The sequence below is a fragment of the Rhinopithecus bieti genome, unplaced genomic scaffold (genome assembly GCF_001698545.2).
Source record: "Rhinopithecus bieti isolate Rb0 unplaced genomic scaffold, ASM169854v2 scaffold_2077, whole genome shotgun sequence".
Lineage (NCBI taxonomy): Eukaryota > Metazoa > Chordata > Mammalia > Primates > Cercopithecidae > Rhinopithecus > Rhinopithecus bieti.
Window position 1 is genome coordinate 3,495,823 of NW_016803882.1, and position 22,362 is coordinate 3,518,184.

At 37.1% G+C, this 22,362-nt stretch overlaps 1 protein-coding gene and 1 long non-coding RNA gene across 6 annotated transcripts in view; one reads left to right on the top strand and one right to left on the bottom strand.

Annotated features, from left to right (window-relative positions):
- Positions 1-22,362, top strand: part of NRG1 (neuregulin 1) — a 222,628-nt gene that overhangs the window by 32,846 nt on the left and 167,420 nt on the right. For all 5 annotated transcript variants that reach the window (XM_017857320.1, XM_017857327.1, XM_017857348.1 and 2 more), the window contains exon 2: positions 12,852-13,029. In XM_017857320.1, coding sequence (XP_017712809.1) covers positions 12,852-13,029 — 178 coding nt within the window. The remainder of the gene's footprint in view (positions 1-12,851; positions 13,030-22,362) is intronic.
- On the bottom strand, positions 1,361-4,565 carry LOC108518745 (uncharacterized). The gene is made up of 3 exons (XR_001882466.1): positions 4,476-4,565; positions 2,472-2,540; positions 1,361-1,643 (listed from the first exon to the last, which is right to left on the bottom strand). It is a non-coding gene; the product is annotated as an uncharacterized LOC108518745 (long non-coding RNA).

A 22,362-nucleotide genomic window follows, 5' to 3' on the forward strand; every position in this document is an offset into this window, starting at 1 on the left:
TAATTAGGTTTTACAACTGTATTGAAATAGGTATGGCAGGTGCTATTTCCCCTCCATTTTCTGCTCAAGATGATTGAGATTCAGAGTAATTTTGTGACTGCTTCGTCCTGCAGACCAAACAAGTGCTTTACCCAGGTTTCCTGTCTTGATTCTTTTTGATAGGGTCTATCAAGCTTGTGGCAGAAGCTCAAGATGTTATGTGTAGAGTGCAGTAATTTAAATTCATGGACTTACAAACTATTAACAAAGAATCTAATTAACCTTCTTTCTAAGTAAAAACAAACAAAAGATATTTCTAGTGGAGTGCCAGTGTCTTCAGGGATTCATAGGGAATTAATTAAATTCATGGGTGGAACTGATCATGTTATTAAAGGAAATTAAAATATAGAGAGCTCGTGGTTAGATTGTTTAAAGCTCCCTTCAGAGAATGCAAATTTCACTATCAGTGCCCTACCCTAGGCTCACTCAGAAGGCATTTCTTAGACTACCACTATTTAGCCTACTCTTTAGAAAGTACTTTCATACATGATCTCATTTCAGCACGAAAAATGTTGTACACAAGATGGTGCAATCCAAGTAAGGTCTCTAGTGTAGCTAATAGTAGGGTAAGGAAAGCTACATGTTGACACACTAAGTGACCTTCACGTTGGCTTCTTTTGTGTAACATTTTTGAGTCTTTGTGCTGAGAAAATTGTATTACATTCTGGGAGTCAGTGGATTGTGTCAGAATGTATAGGAAGCAGCTCACTTTCACTTTCAAAAGATTCTTTAAGGAATTTATGCTTTATGTAAAATAGAGGAGACTACACATTTGGACTCTTTCTTATTAAAATTTCTTTTTGTGTGTTTTATGACACCAAAGGGCACTGACTTCCATCATACAGCTTGACTTTGGAGGACTGTATGGGAAAGTGTAGCAGCCTTGAAGTTATACTGGCCACAGAATGTAGTCACAGAATAATGTAGCACCAAGTTTCTTACTGTTAATGATCTGTTTAATTTGACTTTGGTTATTTTCCACCTCTTCAGCAAATTCATGTCACTGGGAACCCTAAGATAAGGAATTTGCCTTCCCTGGTGTTTCTTGTGGGTAGAAGTAAAATGATAAGAATTCAATTGTTGGCCGGGCGCGGTGGCTCAAGCCTGTAATCCCAGCACTTTGGGAGGCCGAGACGGGCGGATCATGAGGTCAGGTGAAGCCCCTTCTCTACTGAAAAAAATACAAAAAAACTAGCCGGGCGAGGTGGCGGGCGCCTGTAGTCCCAGCTACTCGGGAGGCTGAGGCAGGAGAATGGTGTGAACCCGGGAGGCGGAGCTTGCAGTGAGCTGAGATCCGGCCACTGCACTCCAGCCTGGGCGACAGAGCAAGACTCCGTCTCGAAAAAAAAAACAAAAAAGGAATTCAATTGTTAATTTGTCCGTTGACCTGCTTAAAAGTGCAGGGAGGCTATGAAAGCTTTGAAGGTCCTCAGAAAGTCAAATGTGGACCCTGCAGAAGAAGGGATGCAACGTTGGTTACTTAAAACTGTAGTGAACAGAGCAGAGAGAAATTTAACTTTGATATTGTAGACCTCAACGAGTAAAGAAGGCTTTCAATCCTGGCAGGTACTAAGGTTTTAGTATCATTCTCTTTAATAAGTCATCTGTGGACAAAAATGAAAAAATCAGAAAGCCATAATTACTAAGAAAGTAGATCTGAGTAAATAACAAAGAAACAGATTTTAGAAGTCCTGAAAGGACACATTTATTTCAGAATTAGCTCTGCTAAAATTTTCTTTTCACAGAAGGAATAAGTTTTAAATGGCTATGTGAAAAAAATAGATTATAGGGAACTAATGTTCTTAGATCATGTATCAGGAACTTTGTTCATTTATATGCAATGCTTAAAAGTTTTCGCATAGTTATCATTGTTTAAAACTATAATCAAGTGCTAACTCGTCTTACCTGGGAATTTATTTAGTTTAGAACATGTAAGTAAATTTCTTCTTTAAATAAAAAAGAGAATTCTAGTGACATGAATTAAATGTATTTCAACAAAGAAATGGTTATAAAGACAAATATTAACATATCAAAGTCATGTTAATGTGCTAAATTTACCTAAGCAATAAACACATCAGAACAGAAAAAAAAAAACTTGACAATAAGAAAATAAGTAAATATATATTAAATTTTAGTAACTAGATGTTTCTCAATTTTCTGTTTAACATTTTGGAAGTGAATATGGCTGGTATGTATAACACATAAGAAAAAACTCCTATTTTATGACAATGGAAAAAATCATATTTATAAGTTTATGTCACGTGAAATTTGCTACACATCAATCAGGTAAAATTGTACTGGATCCATTTTAACCCTGTGAGTTGATTGCCTTCAGTGAAGCTTGCTGGACATCTTTATGTCCAAGAGTGAGATGTTCTTATAATTGGGGGCAGCTGTGGTGATAGAATCAATTAGGCCTGTGGAACACTTACCTTCCAGCTGCTGGCCGCGGTGCAGTGATTTGCTCCAGTGTTCATTGTCACGGTGTATTGCCTTTACACCTCGAAAGAACAACATTAATCCATTAAGACGCTTTTGTTGCTGTATCCTCACGTGGGGGTTATCACATCACAGTGAACACAGGAGTGAGATACAGCACTGTTAACCCTTGTGGCATTTGGCATATGACAGATAAACAACTACATAGTTCAAACGAATTTTTTTAAACACCAATTACAAGTATTGTCTTGTTTTATTTCCCCTTAAATTATCCAAGTAGCTCAGAAAATTCAGCAATTTTGCATATCTACTGTATTCCTCAGGCTGTCTTTTGCATGTGGAATAAGTGTGGAAATAATGTCATGTGGTGTATCCCAGGTTTTGTGAGGAAAATATGGTTCCTATTGATAGATCAATAAATAAAATCTTTAGCACATTGTCTAGTAGTTAAGAGCCAGGGCTCTGGAGTCAGACTTCCTGGGTTCAGATACTGACTTGATAGTATACCAGCCGTGTGACTCTAGACAGGTTACTTTACCTCTCTGTTTCTGTTTCTTCATCTGTAAGTTGAGGATAATGATAATAATATATACCTCCTGGAGTTATCATGAAACTTAAAAACGTTAATAAGCCTAAAGCTCTTAGAACAATACCTGGCACATAGTAGGTACTCAATAAGTATCAGCTGCTATTATTCAAAGGCATTTATGGTTGAAAGTACTATATATATATAAAATATGTATATGTGTATATACTACATACTACTGTATATACTATATATAGATGTACTATAAATAAAAGGGACTTTATTTAACTTCATCTCATAGGCTTTGAAAATATATTATAGTTGTTTTAAGTTTTTTATCTTTAGCCCCCAACTGGGAAGTACAGGGCAAGGAACTGTATAGAAAAGGGAGATTGCTAATTTCAATAAATAACTAATTTCAGTTATCAGGGTGAAAAATTATCTTACCTAATAAACCTGCTTTCGTTTTCCCTTGTAGAGTTTTACAGTATTGTAAATTTCTCACAGACAAATGGGGAGAGGTGATTTGATTTATATAGCTCATAAGAACAAAAAAATTTACCGTAGTGGCTATGAAATGGAGTAATCTTTCCCAGATTTTTAATCTACTGTCCTTCTCTCCGTTTTCTACCTCTACTTCAAACTTTGTAGGAAAACTAGGTATGATAAACAGTCCTAGGTTTAAGTTTTGGTTCTACAGCTTGTTAGACTTACAACATTAAGTTCCCCTATCAGTTTCCATATCCTCACCTGTAAGTGGAAATAATCATTATGTATCTTACATGAAATACATACCAGAACTGTTGCAGATGAAAGGAGATTTGACCAAATGGTAACTTTGGGAATATGTAGTAACAACAAGGCACCTTAACAGTTAAGGGAGCAAACCAGCATCCTGTAGACCCTGTTCAGTCAATGGAGAAGAACAACTTTGACTGGAGGGCATAGAAGGCGTGGTGGCTGACACTTATAATCCCAGCACTTTGGGAGGCTGAAGCAAGAAGATTGCTTGAAGCTAGGTGTTTGAGACCAGCCTGAGCAACATAGTGAATCTCTGTTATCAAAAAAAAAAAAAAAACCAGCATGGTAGTGTGTGCCTGTGCCTCTGGTCCCAGATATATGAAAAGCTAAGGCAGGAGGATCACTTGAGCTTAGGATTCCAAGCCTGCAGTAATCTATGATAACATCACACTACTGCATTCTAGCCTGGGTGACAGAGTGAGACTCTGCCTCCAAACAAAAAAAAAGCAGAGAAGGTAATGTGAAAATGTATGTGCTCTTCTTGCAATAATACAAGAACCATCTGACCAATCTGGCTAGACTCTGACATTAGGTGATATAAATGAGCCAGCAAGGAAATGACCAGGATCTCAGCTGAGGCGGGGTCCAGTTTGAGAGTCCTCCAACAGTGATGACCAGATAAGAGAAATACAGAACATGAAAACTTCAAAGTAAAGATAATTCAACTTACTTGACAAGTTTCCCGTTAGATTTACGTGTCATTTTTGTTAGTATCTGACAGCAGAGCAGCATAAGAGTCCTAGCCCAGTGGCATACAGAACACAAACAATGTCACAGAGCCCCATGATTCCAAGTAATAAAAAGTCATAGAGAAGATAGATGGGGCCTCTGGAATCATTTTGTACCTGGGTTCTTTCTTTGTCGGTGTCTTCCAGATTCTTCCTCATCCTTTCAGCAGACACTTGAAGTCCTACTTTGGGTTAGGAGAGCCTGAGATCCTGTGTATCTTCCATCCAATAAATTTAGTAATTTTGATGTTTAGGTATAGTATCAATCAAAGTGGACACATACACAGTCAGGCAATAGCCTGATCCTCCAAATAGGGACTGTGACCCCCTGCTAGTAACTCACCTACCCTTGTTTGATTTGGTACGGATAAATTCCTTGAATGGCCCTCTGTTTGTACATGTGTTTTTTGTTTGTTTGTTTTGTTTCTTGAGATGGACTCTCACCCTGTCACCCAGGCTGGAGTGCAGTGGACTGCCCACTGCAATCTCCGCCTCCCTAGTTCGAGTGATTCTCATGCCTCTACCTCCCTAGTAACTGGGATTACAGATATGTGTAACAATGCCTGGCTAATTTTTGTGTTCTTAGTAGAGATGGAGTTTTACCATGTTGGTCAGGCTGGCCTTGAACTCCTGATCTCAAGTGATCCATCTGCCTTGGCCTCCCAAAGTGCTGGGATTGCAGGCATGAGTCACCGGCGCCCAGCCCTCTACGTGTGTTTTTTAAATGCAGTCAGTTGAGTATGGTTTTCAGATGTAGAATATGATTAATCATCTTCAATGGCCTTAGCATATGTATACTATTTAACTGGGCTAGTTGTGGCTCATATCCTCAAATCAAATATCTTAAAGAATACTGTTTCAGTCATTTTGTAGCAGTTAATTGTGAGAAGTGAAACTTGGAAGACATCCGTATGTAAAATTCCCCACCAAAGGAAACCAATATATTTGGTAAATCAAAATGAAGCACTAGTAGGAAGCCAACTCTGGCGTAGTGGCACCACTGTGATGAGTGTTAAAAGTAAAATGCTGAAATAGTGCCCCCAATTTTATTCTTTTATGTTGTATAATGACACATTCTATGCATGTGATGTGAGGCCATTCAGTATGCTTGCAAATAAATTATTCGGTAGTTCATATACACATCGTTGTATTATATAAGAAGTTGGACATGGAACTGCTAGAATGGAGTTTCCAGAGTCCAGCCATCTTAGTCCTACTTTGAAGCCTATTCCCAGCGTGTTTGCTGGTTGGATTTAGTTTGCTGCCAGTGGTAGACAGAGTCAGCTTGAGAATATTTTATAACAAAATTCTGAATTTTATGGCAACATTTATTTCAAATGAAGGTGCCATCCTCCTTCCTCAATAAGCAGGGACAAATCGTAACTCCATTTCAGCTCACAGGGAACTCTATTTAACTTGAATCAAGAACATTCTGTCTGAAGCCTGATTCATCTAGAACACAGGGCAGGGTGAGCACAACATCACCACAGGTGGCAACAAATAATGGTCTTGTTGGGTGATTCGGGATATAACTCAACATCACCCACTGCATCAGCAGCAGAGCATTAAAACCTAGGTGCATTCAAAATACCATTACCACTAGACTGTGCTGCCTTTTACACAGCTGTATTTACACATTTTCATCTGATAAGGCAAACTTTCCCTTTTATAGCCAAATTTGTGAGTGCAGCTCGGAAGAGAAGACCAGATGAAGAGCACAAAGTTTATCCACTCTGTTGCAGGACTGTAATCAACTTTGTGAGTTAGTCCAAAGAGGGAGAAATATGATCGGGGGAGTTTTGGAGACTCTCCATAGTAATTTATCTACTTCTAACATGACTATTAACAAAAGGACAGCCTGCATAGAGGATTGATTAATGATGTTCGTGTGGCTTTCATTAGCTAACATAATTGTCAGTCACCAGTTGTCACTGTGGGATCTGCACATGTATGATGGTGGGCTTTTTACACATTTATGCAGGGAAGACTTCACTGGGATCATAGCTGAAAGCTCACTGTTACTTGATAATATTTTGCAGATTTCCTGTGTAATTTGTTCAATGTGTTGAGGCTGTTCAGATTAGCTGCCCAAACGTGGAGAGTAAAGATAGGAGCTAACTTTGCATTGTCAGATCCTCCAGAGACCAGAAATAACAACTTATCTAGTGTCACATGCCATCAGCATTATCTCTGTAGCATACACATGCTAAAATTTGTTTCCTGTTCTTAACAATACAGTACAATATTTGATATAGCTGCATGGATAATATTTGAAAAATAAGGGCACAGTCGATGATTAAAACAAGAGGATTGCTTAGATGAATGAGGTTTTTTTTTTTGGAAATTTATTTTGCCCTTACCACAAGTATTTATTCACCCATTAAATTATTGGAATAAATGAACATGTCGCATTGAGTTTTTGTGGTGGTCAGAATATGAAATATAAGTCTTTTTGGATTACCACAATAAGTTTTTTCCTAAATCGTGTGACATAGCAAATAGGAAAAGCAGATCACAAAAGTAGACTTTAGAAGTATACCTCGTATACCTGCATGTTTTGAGTTAGAGTCAGAAGAGTATATTTGTGATCTTTTAAAATCTTTGAAAATACTTAAAGCCTGTAAAAAAGAAGTATTCAAAAGAAGTGCCTGTGAAATGTGTGGCATTGGTCTGATGGCATTTGCATGTCTGTTTTAAAAGGCTGTTCTTTGCACTTGACTGTCTGCCTCTGTTGATGCATTTCTAAGGGTGTGGATATGTTTATATTAATGTCTAGCAAGTTTGAAATAGATTTAGGCATAGACTGCTTAAAACTTGCTCTGTTATTAAATTGTTTCAGGGTGTGGAACTACCACCCCTCTAGAAACACATAGAAAGCAAAATTATGAACTGCGGTAGACCAAATACTCGGAACACCTCCTGCATTTGAAGCACTAACTTAGCCTTGAGCTTGCCTTCAACCAATTTTTTATTAACAGATCTTTTATGCGTAGATAAGACTTGCAAGACAAGTAAAATTTTTTTGCACTTTTAAAATTCGAGTACTCAGTTAACAAGAATTGACCCCAAGTTTAGGAACTACCATTGGCCTTATAAAGTTATTACTAGGTATTGGAAGATACTTGGTGAATAGGTTTTATTTCAGTGAAATAAATGAGATTGTTTCATGTGAGTAAAGCATATGCCTGAGAAACATGAAAATGAATTCTATTAACAGATAGCTATTTATATAATCTATGACAAAAGAAAATTTACTCTGTTGAAAATTGACTTATTATGGAAGGATGAAAAAAATCACACAAACCACATGGACTCAAATATTAGTTTGCATTTTTGTAAGAATCTGTGAAATATTCAGGGCTATTCCAATAGTCCTGGAAGACAGAAAGTTTCAAATAATATCCACAAAGATTAAAAAAAAAAAGGTTTAAAATTATTGCCCTGTGTCCTTGATACTTGAAGTTGGGTTCTACCCTGAGTGAGTGAGAAACTTTGTGTAGTCCTTGTCTAGAAGGTACCACTGACAGCAGGATACCCATAGGTCAAGGATACAATTGTGCAGCTCTGTTGGTAGTACACAGATGTGTTTCTTCACTTATGCTATGGAGGATTTTGAGTTACCAACTTAAGAGAACTGTTTTCTGAAAAGCTGGATATCCTCATGTCATAGTTACCCCAGAAGGACGCAGCAGGCACATTATTACACCTGGACTTCTAGGGATGCAAAGTTAGAGTAGCCATGAGCTTTTCCACATCGGATGGATTTGGAACTATGTGCAAGAGAGAGAAATTCAGGCTGGTCACTAGAGGTATTCTTGAACTCCAAACATCGAGAAATGTTCGTACATCAGGGTCAGCTTAGGAGGGGATATTTTAGCTAAGAAGGACCTTGGATCTGAAGGTCGTTGCCTCATTGCATTGTAGATCATCTCATAAGACAAGGGATGTACCACTCTGCGTATGGACCCCAAAGGAAAGGAGAAATGTTGACCTGCCCAATGAGCAATTGGTTTCCTTCCATCAAAAGACCTAGTGGGGTTGGAGCCCTTGAAGTCACAATTGTGAGGATGAACCATATGAACATTTCAGTGCAATACTGCTGGCAGAATTTAAGTGATTTAAATGAATTTAAATTATACCATTATTAAATTTAACTTATAAATTATTAACTCCAATAATTACAAGAATTTCTTTCATAACTGCAAATTAACCAAGACTTTAGAAATACTTAATGACGTGAACATAAAGAAGCAAACCATAGACACCAGAACCTCCTTGAGAGTGTAGAGTGAGAGGAATGTGATGACTGAAAAACTACCAATTGCGTACTATGCTTGTTACTTGGGCAACAAAGTCATCTATGCAGCAAACCCCTGCAACACTCAATTTACCCATACAGAAATCTGTGCATGTACCCCCTGCATCTAAAATAAAAGTTGAAAAAAGAACAGACTAATGCACACAGACACACACACACACGTGCCTACTTAATGAAGCCTAGGTCTTTTATCTAATGGCAGAAAGATCAGATGAGAAAGGCAGAAAATCAGAGACAGACCAAGGCTGCCAGTTTTATTTTCCTCTATGTATGTGTTAGTGTGTATATGTATAAATGTATTTCTATTTGCTAAACTGTCTAAAGTTTAGTTGAAGACATCATGACATTTCACCCCTAAATTCTTAAGCAGATATTGTCTAAGAACAAGGAGATTCCTTTGCATAACCACAATGCAGTGCTCCCACTTGAGAAATTTAACTTTGATACAATATTTTTATTCAGATTTCCCCAGTAGTCCCAATAATATCCTATATAGCTGTTTTTCCCTTGGAGAAGGATCCAATCAGTAGCTCCACATTGCATTGACTTGCCATGTCTCTTTAGTCTCCTTTAATCTAGATCACATTCACAGTCTTTTTTGTTATTTATGACATTGATTTTAAAGCCTATTTCAGGTGTTTTGTAGAATATCTCTCATTTTGAATTTGTATTGTTTGCTCATGTTTGAAATCAAGACACCTAATACAGAAATAAGAAATAAACTAATGAAAACAGACGGTGAAGAGGAAGGAGAGATGAACTAGAGAGACACAAGAAAAGAGGGAATGAGACAAAAGAGGGAAAGAGAGAGACAAACTGATTTTGTGATAAAATGTTTATCAAAGTGGAAGAAAACAACGTCTCCATAGATTTATGTTCAGACTATATTGATAAGCAAATATATGGAGTGGTAAGTGGGGGAACATGGTCCTTAAAGAGAAGGTATCTGAAGTACAGTTGACACTGAGACAATGCAGGCATTAGGGATGCCAATCTCCTGTGTGGTCAAAAACTTAAGTATAACTTTTGACCCCCCCAAACTTAACTACTAATAGCCTACTGTTGACTGGAAGTCTTATCGATAACACAAACAGTTGATTAATAAATATTTTTATCTTATATGTGTTATATATAGTATTCTTATAATACAGTAACATGAAGAAAATATTACAAGGAAGAGAAAATATATTTACTATTCATCAGGTGAAAGTGGATCATTATAAAGGTCTTCATCCCTGTCATCTTCATGTTGAGTAGGCTGAGAAGGAAGAGGAAGAGGAGGGCGTTAGTCTTGCTGTCTCAGGGGCAGCAGAGACAAGAAAATTCATGTATAAGGCATTTTGCTTACAGGCAAGGGAATAAACCTTGGAAGTTCTGGTGTGTTCCCAAGTTAAATGTAAAATGAAGAGGGGTGAAGAATTCAAACTAGTTATTTCAGTTTACACATAAATTAATGAGGCAATGTATTTTTCTTAAAATATGTAAACCAGTTTTTTTGGTATCATTTAGCACCAGCAGATTTGTTTCTTTAAAACCCTTCACCAGGCCTTTGGCTCACACCTGTAATCCCAACATTCTGGGAGGCCAAGACAGGCGAATTGTTTGAGTCCAGATGTGGAGACCAGCCTGGCTAACATGGCAAAACTCTGTCTCTACAAAAAATACAACAATCAGCCAGGCATGGTGGCATGCACTTCTGGTTCCAGTTACTCAGGAGGCTGAGGTAGGAGGGTCGCTTGAGCCCAATAGGTGGAGGTTGCAGTGAGCCATGATCATGCCACTGCACTCCAGCCTGTGCAACCGAGCAAGATCCTGTCTCAGTCAATCAATCGATCAATCAATCAATCAATCAATCCCATCACCAGGCTCACAAAGTTAAAAATGATCTTAAGGAGTTAACAGAAATATGTAGACACTATTTCAGATACATGAGAATTTAGTCTGTTTTAAAACCTGCAAAACAGAGATTCATGAACCACATTTTAAAAGACTTCTATGAAAGCTTTTCAGAAAAAAATATTTTCAAGCTGTCAAAAAAAAAAAAAAAAAAGAACCAGACAAAATCATCAGGTATCAGGGGGCTAAGAACAGCTAAAATAAGTTTTCTAATTTGTCAGAGTGTGTGCTACATTAAATGCCTGCTTCTCCACCTCATCTCCCAGCCACCAAATAAATAAAAAGGGGAATATGTAACTGTAGGGGTACTGCTAAGAAATCATAGTGTTCAAATGATTTTTTTCTGAAATTTATTAGAAACTTCATGTGTTAATTCTTGACATTTTTTGGATTTACTTGCAAGGGCAGAATCGTAGAAAAACAAATAGAGTTCCCTGAGTAGGAAAGGTACTCCATTTCCTGTTCATGGTTGGGTGACCCTGATTACTGTCCTTGGAGTCTTGAGCCCCTTACCCAGTGAATAAGTAGGTACTGCATCAGGGAGGTACAGACTCATTTGCCTGGGTTTGTTTTCTGGGAGTTCCTGTTTAACATTCCTGAACTGGAGCAGAAGTAGATTTTGTAGCTGGTTTTTCTGAGACTCAGAGGAAACTGAGAGTTGTTGAATTCTCGGGTTCTGTGATGTTTGATACTTATTAAGTGAAATTATGTGTGCAGAGGAAAATGTATTCATCTATGCTTTTAACAAATGGCTATGATAAACAGAATTAGACATACTATATGGAATTGCATAACACACCACCACATGTCCGTATTAACCGCTTCCACAGTTATCAGGTTCTTGGTAATTGTTTTTCACCTTTTATGTCTATCCATTCCCCACCACCATATTATCTTGAAGCAAATCTCAGATATTATAACATTTTATCTGTAAGTATTTCAGTAGATATTTTTAAGCCATCTTGCTTAAAATAAGAATGGTATGTAGGTGTTTAATGTATTCTCCAAGTTAATGCATAATTTAAGTACTCACAGTCTCTATTGAGACTGTTTACATGCACTAAATCCGATCAAAGAGAGAATTTGATGTGAGTAGTGGTCATCTGGAATGGTCCATTCATTGTGTTTGGGATAGCAACTGTGTAGGTCCAGTCAAAGAGTGGTAGCATCAGAGAGTTTCTGTCCTGAAGAAAGGGGCCATTGTTAAGATTGATGGGTTTTCTGTGTTCTTTGGTCCTCTCTGATGACAGGATAGTGCAATGAGCCCTAGCTCTGAGTACCCACAAACTTTGTAACCATGGATAAAGTCAGCCACTTACTTATCTCTGAAATTAAACTTCCCGATTTTAAAAATGGATGTGATGCTTCCTGCGCCTATTCACAGAACTGTGATACACTGTGATTTGGGATGTGAACACGCTTTAAAAATAATGGCCCGGTTACATATTCTCCTTTTATTTTTATGTTTTTTAATTTTTTTTGAAATAGAATCTTACTCTGTTGCTCAGGCTGAAGTGCAGTGGTGGGATCACAGCTCACTGCAGCATTGACCTTCTGGGCTCAGGTGGTCCTCCCACCTAAGCCTCTCAGGTAGCTGGGACTACAGGTACATGCCACATGCCACGCTAATTTTTGTATTTTCATAGAGATGGGGTTTCACCACATTGCCCAAACTGGCCTCCAAACTCTGAGCTCAAGTGATCCTCCTGTCTCAGCCTCCCGAAGTTGGGGGATTACAGGTGTGAGCCATCGCGCCCAGCCTACATATGCTCCTTTAACACAGGCTTTTGGTTCTTTGAAATTACCAATGTTCAGGATTCTTAATGGCATCAGAGAATATAAGCTTGAAGAAGTAAATATCTAGAATTTTTTTAAGGAATAATTTTCTAATCTAGGTTCTCTTTTCTTCTGAGTATAATTTATTTGGGCATTTTATTGTTCTCCAAGATGAGATCCATTTTGCTCATCCATTTTGAAATTGTTTTCTCTCTGTTAATAAAACTTTGGAATGGTGCCTTGATCAGGCTAACTCAGAATTAAATGTTTCTCTTTGAAAGATTGCCTGGTGATCAGAATTGTTTTTCCTTCTCTTTTCTTCTTTTAGCCTTGCCTCCCCGATTGAAAGAGATGAAAAGTCAGGAGTCGGCTGCAGGTTCCAAACTAGTCCTTCGATGTGAAACCAGTTCTGAATACTCCTCTCTCAGATTCAAGTGGTTCAAGAATGGGAATGAATTGAATCGAAAAAACAAACCACAAAACATCAAGATACAAAAAAAGCCAGGGTAAGTATCATCCATAAAATAGTAGAGACTGCCCCCAGCAATAAGGTGATATAACATATAAACATTATTTAGGCCCTAATAAGTGAGTTTACTATCAGAAACACGATAGATAATAAGTGAAAAGCTGTTTCATTATATAATGACAAAAAATAATCTTATCACATAGGCAAGAATTCTGAGTTTCTGGTTCTTACAGCTTGTTGATAAAGAAAAGAAAGGATGGATGGAGAAAGAACTATGGGAACTAAGAAGAGATGGAAGGGAAGAAGGAAGAGTGCATTAGTGGTAGATGCTGTCATAGTAATAGATCCTAAAATTCAATTTCTTGGCCAGGCACAGTGGCTCATGTCTATAATCCCAACGCTTTGGGAGGCCGAGGAGGGCAGATCTCCTGAGGTCAGGAGTTTGAGACCAGCCTGGCCAACATGGTGAAACCCTGTCTCTACGAAAAACACAAAAAGTAGCCAGCCAGGTGTGGTGGGTGCCTGTAATCCCAGCTACTTGGGAGGCTGAGGCAGGAGAATCACTTGAACCTGGGAGGCATACGTTGCAGTGAGCCAAGAGCATGCCACTGCCCTCCAACCTGGGCAACAGAGCAAGACTCCGTCTCAAAAAAACAAAAAAAAGCAAAAAAAAAAAGCAATTTCTTTAAAATAAGACAAATGCATATAATAATGTAGAGTACCAGTGCCTTACACAACTAAAATCACAACTTCATTATAAAGCTCAGTAAATACTTAGATTTATGGAAAGAATTGGAATGTAACCAGTTGAATTCAGACTATTTTTTAACAAGGGGTTAATGATATAATTACATCTAATAAGAATTTTTAACTGACACTGCTGATAAAGCACATCATCACTCTAGCAGATTTTAAAATTAGGTAATCTTAAGTAGCAAGAATTTTAAATGTTCCTACTCTCCCTGAGGGGGTCCATATTTGACAGGGCTTCATGTGATTCCTGTAACATCTTGGTGGATGCATTCTGGATCTACTCTAAAATGATGCTCTGTTATCATACCTACACTCTTCATTCTTATTTACCTCCTTACTTAAGAATCATTTCTTCTAATATCAAACTACATTTTGAAATCAGAGAAGAGATAAGTCAGTTGGATCTCTGCTTCTAAAGAGTCCTTTAATCAATGTGACATGTATAATAGTGGTTCCAAACTCAAAGATGACATTTTCTGCACTCACATCTCACAGGGTTCCAGTGAACCCCCAAGTATGGTAACAGAAGCAACACAACATTCTCCTGTACTTTGATTTTATAGGACATTAGCCAGAAAGTTGTTACACATTCATGAGCAAAGTGATTACAGTGAGAATTAAATTTAATCTTATCAAAGTGTTTGTTTGCTCTGATAACTGTAATTAGGTTTTTTTTTTTCTAGTTTCTGTGGTTTTATAAGCTATATGCTTTATTAACTACATATTGACTCTAGTTATTGATCATGTCAGATAGATCTGTTGTTTTGGAAGTATAATAAAGTGTATTTATTGCGGCGCAGGTGGTCAAGCCCTGTAATCCCAGCACTTTGGGAGGGCGAGACGGCGTGGATCCACGAGGTCAGGAGTTCGAGACCATCCTGGCCTAACATCGGTGAAACCCCCGTCTCATACTACAAAAATACAAAAAACTAGCCGGGCGAGGTGGCGGAGCGCCTGTAGTCCCCAGCTAACTTCGGAGGCTGAGGCAGGCAGAATGGCGTAACCCAGGAGGCGGAGCTTGCAGTGAGCTGAGGTCGGCCACTGCACTCCAGCCCTGGCGACTAGAAGAAGACCTCCGTCTCAAAAAAAAAAAAAAAGAAAGTGTATTGTATCACTTTCTGCAGCAGTTGGTACTTCAAAGATACAAAATATAATACTGTAAAGAGACATGGCATTTTTATACCTAATATTACTTATTTTTTACATTATTCCAATATGTAGCAGTTCAGCAGCACATGGTGACTATCTTATTTTGCAGATTAGGAAATTGAGCGTCAAAAACGTGTTCTGCTTTGCCTCAATTCATATAACTAGTAAGAGACTCAGTGAGAGCTGAGTTCATTATTGTTATACCCATTAAAAAATGTAATATGCTGAGGAAGAAGGAAGTTAAGTTTCTTCCTGTAGATCATAGTGGTAATGAATGGTTAAACTTAGATTTGAAATAGGTCTGACTCTAAGTCTCATGCCTTTTCAACAGGTACTTGTGATTTTGCTATATAGATTAAATAGATTTGGTACAAATCTGTTTCTTGGGTTCCTTCCTTAAAAATGGAGAACCTTCATGTTTAACAGCATATGTGCATGAGGGGAGGAGGAAATACAATGAATGAATTGAAAAGATAAGTATGATTCTTATAAACAAGTTTCACAGGACAAAAAATACTCCTAGATTTTGGATGGAATCTATTTTGGTGTTTGCTTTTCATCAGACAAGTTAGTAAGAAATGAAGTTATCTCTACATGCAGGGTAATGTCTCATTTATTTTTACGTGACTGTCAAAGGATACCAGTAATATTTAAGTGCCATGAAAGGTTTTATGCTAGGACTGTGGAGAAATTAAAGAGGTATAGGGCATTATAATCTCTGTATCCAGGGGCGGGGGTCATAAGATTGTATAGAGATATCTAGTTCAGTCTTATATAAAACATGGGAATTCTGGAAATCATGTGTTACAACACTGCTAGAGCAGGGGAGGAGGAAGGGAGGGAGGAGAAGTTCATCTGGAAGAAAGCATCTCACACTGCAAATATTCAATCTGATGCTACCTGGAGAGAAGCAAATGAAGTTTGGTAGATAAGATGAGAAAATGAATTCTTTAAAAAAGTGAACTGACTAGAATGAATAGGCTTTAGAAAAGGTACATGTATACTTAAAGAGGTAATTTGTTACATGGCTTTGATGACATATAAAAGTATCATTAGTATTCAGAAAAGCGTTTTCATATTGGCTTCATAGGTCCAGACAGCTAAGAGCACTGTCTACATATTAATAAAATCCCATAATACCAGAAAGGGCAATAGTCAGAAATTACTTCTTTTAAACAATAGTCTTGCTGGAAAGAATTAAATGGGGAAAAATGTATTAAAGTGATGCAACTATGAATCATTTGCAGCAAAACAGTTAACATATTTGATCTAAAAATAAGACATACTTTGTATAGAGTGGACAGCTATTTGATAATCAGCTTTTCAGTTTTTAGAATTGGGTATTTTATCATATCTAAAATTGCGTCTTTTTATTAAAAAAAGCATTGTCAGTTTTTTTTAAGATTAAAGGATCCAGCTGAATCTAAATTTAATTAACATTTGCAAGATATTCTATTATTTCAATTTGTCCTGTAAATATAAGTAGAATGAATATAATTATTGTTATACCCATTTAAAACATTAATATCCTGAAAATGAAGGAAGCTAAGTTTCTTCCTGTAGATCATAGTGGTAATGAATAGTTAAACTTGACTCTAACTCTTGTGTTTTTTCAGCAGATATTTGTGATTTTGCTACATAAAGTCAGAAGTCAGAACATAGAGCTCTGGCATGCTTAGGATAATGGCTTTAATTAAAAGACTCTTATTTTCAGATTCATTTATATATTACTATTAATTTTTAATTACTAAGATATTCAGACTATTAGTGTTCTGCAGTGGTTAGTTGGTTATTTGACTTAAACTTTTTCTTAGGCTATGATCAACCAAGCAGAGGTGAAGTTTAGTTTGAAGTGTAAGATTTTTCTGGGATTCTCTTTATTTAAATACATTGACTCTTTTCCAATCCTTAGTCTTGAATTCTTTTTCACACTTTTTATAATCTAGATTGTGCATAGCAGCCAAAATATCCTTTTAATCCCTTGGTGTTTAATGGAACAGTTTCACAGCAATATGCAACTTCTATTATTTTGTAAAATCTTACCCTTCTTTTGCTCATGGCCCTACTAAAAACTACATTCCTATATGTTCTTTGTATGATTTTTGAATTCCCATCTGACCCTTTGTTTTCTTTCGCTAACCCATGTGTGGGGCCAATTAAAAGAAATGGAAATTGCCCTCATGTTATATGTCTGCTTATCTCTTTGTTCTTGTTTTCTTTGACTGGTGGATGATTTTGATCAAGAAAACTGGTTAAAAAGCTTGGCGTGTGACAGATTCATATGTGAGGACTGTCAGATTGACCTCATTTACCTATTCTTTCTTAGCTTTGTTAAAGGCTGACTTCCTGTTATTTGTATGTTTCACACACTTTTGGACACCCTTAATTTTGCCTCAGCTCTTACATATTTTAATTTTGTTTAAAATTGGCTCTCATTGTTTTATTCACGTTGAAAACATTACAAATTATTTCTTCTATTTTTAGTGATTGCCTTTTTTGACTTTATAATGGAAAAAGTTTATGTGCATTTTTTTCTCATCTTAGCTGAGCAACTCTAGCAGATCAGTTGAACTTTATATATAATGAAATCTCAATGTTCTCATGTAGAAAATGGGACTCCTCAGTGGCATTCCATATGGTTTATGTGAGGCACGTGGTACAGTGGCTGGTTCTGTTGTTTAAGAAGCCCCTCTTTTAGCCAAGCACAGTGGTGTATACCTACAGTCCCAGCTACTGAGGATCTCTTGAGTGCAGGAGTTTAAGACCAGCCTGGGAAACAAAGCAAGACCCGGTCTCTATACTTTAAAAAAAAAAAAAAAAAAAAACTCATAATTTCCTCTTTCACTTCTTCGTCCTTTTCACGATGATCAGTTTTACACTATCTGAAGCAGTGTTGGACACACACACACACAAACACTGTCTGTGTAATTTCTTAGGGGTCAGGGAACCAAAACTATATAAACAGAAGAGTTCTTCCCTATGTGTAATTAAGTTTCCTTAGCCTGTAACTATGGTAGAAGAATCAAGCTAAAATTAAACTAAGTAATAGCTAATGAAACCTTGAATTCACCTTGTAAGCGAGCACTCACTAAAAAACACAGTGTGCTTTCTGATATTAAAAAAAATGAAAAGGAAATTAATATTCAGAACTTTTTATCTTCAAATTACTTCGCATTAATTTATTTTTGCACTGTACTGTTTTTTCTCATTCTAAAAGTAATGCATGCTTATGAAAATCCAAATATTTCAGGAATATAGAATGTAATTACTATCATAATAGCTAACACTTATTAGGAAGTCACTATATTGCAAAAACTATTTTAAACACTTTCCACGAATTAACTCATTTAATATTTTAGAAAATAAAATCCATTGAAACACCAACCTTCCTCCAGATCCGCAGAAAACTCATCAATTAAAGAGCAAAAAGTTATATTTATGACTATAAGGGAATCGGGTAGTCTTTCCAAGCTAATTTCCTTCTTATAGACAGTATATGGTATCTTACAGAAAAGAGAAAAAGAAGACTGTTGTAGCCATACTTATCAAAGCGCCAAATCTTTTTGCAATATATAATTTTCAAGGAAGATTTGGCTCATTCTACACTCTTACTACATTCTGTCCCTACTCTAGGACACAAAGCTGGACAAATCCCATAGTTAAATGTATCATTAGAATTCAGAGGGGTCTTTATGCTCGTTGACGTCAGTGGTTTTCCAGTGATGTCCCTGTAGAGTCCTAAATTTCTATTGAATTGCAAAAAGGATTACCAGGCCCTCTGACCTGGAACACTTTCTTTGTGATATTTTTGAATATGAGGTTCTGATTTAAGCTTTCATTTTAAAACAGGATTTTGTTGTAAAAAATAGTTGAAACCACTGATCTAATTTAATCTTTCTCTGCATAGAGATATTCTTGTGAGAATGTGCTTGGCAGGTGGCTATCCAGACTTGAATCTTTCCAAAGAGAAAACCTAACTCTTTCACAAGACACCCTATACATTTTTGAATGCTCAGAAAAGTTATTCTATGTAATATCATTCAACACATATTTCCTTTTTCCTCTAAGACTTAGTTTTCCTGTAAGAGTTAGCAATCCCAAATAATTTCCTTTTCCATATGCATCCAGGAAATATATTTAAATAGCTACTTATATTTCATTCATAGTTGTCTGCCAGTGGGACCTCTGTTTCTTTAACATAATCCTCTCTAGTGATAAGATTTCTAGGCCCTATTCAATTCTGATCACCCTCTTCTAAAGTCCTTTAATTATGTTTTTTTTCCCAGCAAATATCATTCCAAAGTGTATCTAAAGTATAATTCAGCATTCTAGATATGATCCAGCCAATGAGGAATGTATTGGGGCTTTTATCCAATTTGATTGATGCTCTGCCTTAATATAAATTTGGCTAAAGAGTACCTAAGGATTTTTTTGTTCTTTCTTTTAAAAGAGTTTTAAAATGGGTTAATAATAAAGCATGTGGCTAATTAGAAATCCTTATTTCTGCGTATATTGTAGTCGAGGGATATCTCCTCTTGTATTTATGTCACCAATTTTCGAACGTGAATGCACTTGTGATGCTTATCTCGATCAGATTGAATCTTAGTCTTGGCCCATTGATGTTCTGTCCTAGGATTCCCAAGGGTGTTCTCCACAGAAAAGATTCCATGGCCACATGTCATACCTGCCTTAGAAATTCAGAGTACAGATTTGCAAAAAACTACTGAGATGCATTGTTGTAAAGAGACTTCTTTAACTTTTTTTAATGCAACATTTATTTTAACATAGAACAATTTTTTTAAATCTCTTCTTTCTTTTAAAGCCTAACATTTGATTACATTACTAGGAATAGTATTCCAGGAAACAATGCCAAGGCCTATTAGGAGAAGTTTGATTTTAAGACATCCCTTTAAGATTATGTTAACTGTAAATATGATTACCATGTTTCTTATAGTGCCATCTAGTTCAATAGTTAAAATGTTAATCGCATTGGGTCAGGAAAGGAGTCTTTACATACAAACAGGATTGTTCCTAGATCTGTATAAATAGGAAAGAAGGGTTGTTCTTGAGGGTGTTGTAATAATCTTGGAGTTGTACATTCTTGGGATGTTGTTGTAATCTCATCTCAGCATTTGGGGACTTAAGAAAAGCTACTGTTTTCTTACTTTAGAAATTTAACTCTTTCTGTGGCGTTGAAAATCAAGATATTAATGCCCCACCCTGATATTGTTCATAATTTTTCTATTATTGCTAGTGGTTTCATGGTTATATATGAAAATTCTTCCAGCAAACTATGCTAAATGTTGGGCTGGAAAATCTTACTGTACTCATCCAATTTTTTCGCACTATTTTTCAAAGATACCCATCATGAAGGAAACTTGTCATGTATGAACAAAGTAGATAAATAGCTGACAATCCATTTTAAAAATCATATGATATTTGAATACTCCAAAATTCAGCCTAAAAGTTAATGCAACCTGACATTGGGTGATATTCTAATATTGGTTTATTTTGATAATTTTAAAAGTTGTCATATTTTATTGTTAAGACATATCTATTTGCAAAGATATTTGTCATCAAAATGGCCCATTTTGGCTTATAGGGATATACTTTGGGGAAACTTTCCTATGAATAATGTCTCTGGTTAATGTGTGAATATTCTTTAAATGGCCCTTGGTGGTGTCCCCATTCCATAGATAGATAAAACTGTTAAATTACGTCCGTTTTTTGTCAACTTTTTTCTGTGGACCATTATTTTCAGAAAACATTAACAGATACGCCTTGTGAATGAAAAGGATTCCATGGTCAATTAAGTTTGAGAGAAAATAAATAATAGATCCCCTTTCAGGGAGTCACAGTACATCAGGGTATTCAAGACCCTGAGAAATCCTGTGAGAATAAAGATAATGAAAAGCCTGTCTTTATTTCACCTAATATTTTCCAAATTTATTTGAATGTGGAACACATTGCTTTGTTACCTCAGGTTTACCTGTTGACATCATTGGGTCATGACTGGGGAAGTTACCTTTTTTTTTTTTTTTTTTTTTTAGACCAAGTCTCACTCTGTCACTCAGGCTGGAGTGCAGTGGTGTGGTCTCGGCTCACTGCAACCTCTGCCTCCCGAGTTCAAGTAATTCTCCCACCTCAGCCTCCTGTGTAGCTTGGACTACAGATGCGTGCCACCACACGCGGCTAATTTTTGTATTTTTAGTAGAGACAGGGTTTCACTACGTTGGCTAGGCTGGTCTCGAACTCCTGACCTCCTGATCTGCCTACCTCGACCTCCCAAAGTGCTGGGATTATAGGCATGAGCCACTGTTCTCGGCTGCAAAGTTAATTTTTCAGCCCCGATGTTGGTTTGACCGTCACTGTTCCTGGTCTGAACCACCTCTGATGGTCTGTGCCCTCTCATTATGGCCTTTTCCTTTCCTCCAACCAGCCATGGGAATATTAGGTTCTGCTTACTCAGCAAGAACCTAATATTTACTTAATCAAACATCCAAATATTTTCTTCATTCATTAGCACATTTATCCAATAATGTCTGAGGACAAAGCATAGCCTGATGTATGCTCCATGAGACTAGCAAGAAGTTGACATTATAACTCCACTCTCCAAAGTGTACGTTCTAGGTTGAGAGATGAGACATACTGAAGGAACTCTCATGAGAGACGTACTCAGGGCTGTCAGAATTTAGGCACATGAGAGCAGCTCCAGCTACATGATCAGGAGAGGCTTGGTGAAGCATTTGGCACCTGATGTGGCCCTGGAAGGTCCAGCTGAGATTTTGATGCGTAGGAATGCAGGACCCCCATTGTAGGAAGAAGAAATGACACAGACAAAAGCACAGAGGTGGAAAATCAGGGGACCTACATGTGGAACTTTGCGTAGTTCAATCAGATAGACTGGAGGAGACTAGTAGGAATTATATTTGGAACAATTGATTTTACTCGGTTAACATTGTGTGACAAGAAGATCAGAAAATTCACCAGAAAACTAGCAAAGTATAACGTGGCAGATTTGCAATCAGAAGGATTGCTGTCATTTCTTCCTCCCTTGTTTTCTCCCTTGTCGTTATCCCCTTAAGAGCCCAGGAAATCACAGTTACTAGGCTAGAGCATAGAAGGATTCTTGTTATTTTTTGCAGATAGGGTCTCATCATGCTGCTCAGACTGGAGTGCAGTGAGTATTCACCGGCATGATCATGGTACACTACAACCTTGAATTCCTGGGCCCTGGTGATTCTCTCACCTCAGCCTCCCAAGTAGCCGGGATTCCAGGGGCATGCCACCACACCAGGCTTTAGAATAATTCTTTAGAAAGACTTTAGTAAACTCTGAGCCAATCCCTGCTGTTCTGAGTTCTTATATTACGGGGACTGCTTATGTGCAACAGTAAAACACAGACACAGCAAATCACAATGCTGCCCGTATTAAAAAAAAAAAAAAAAAAAAAAAAAAAAAAAAAAAA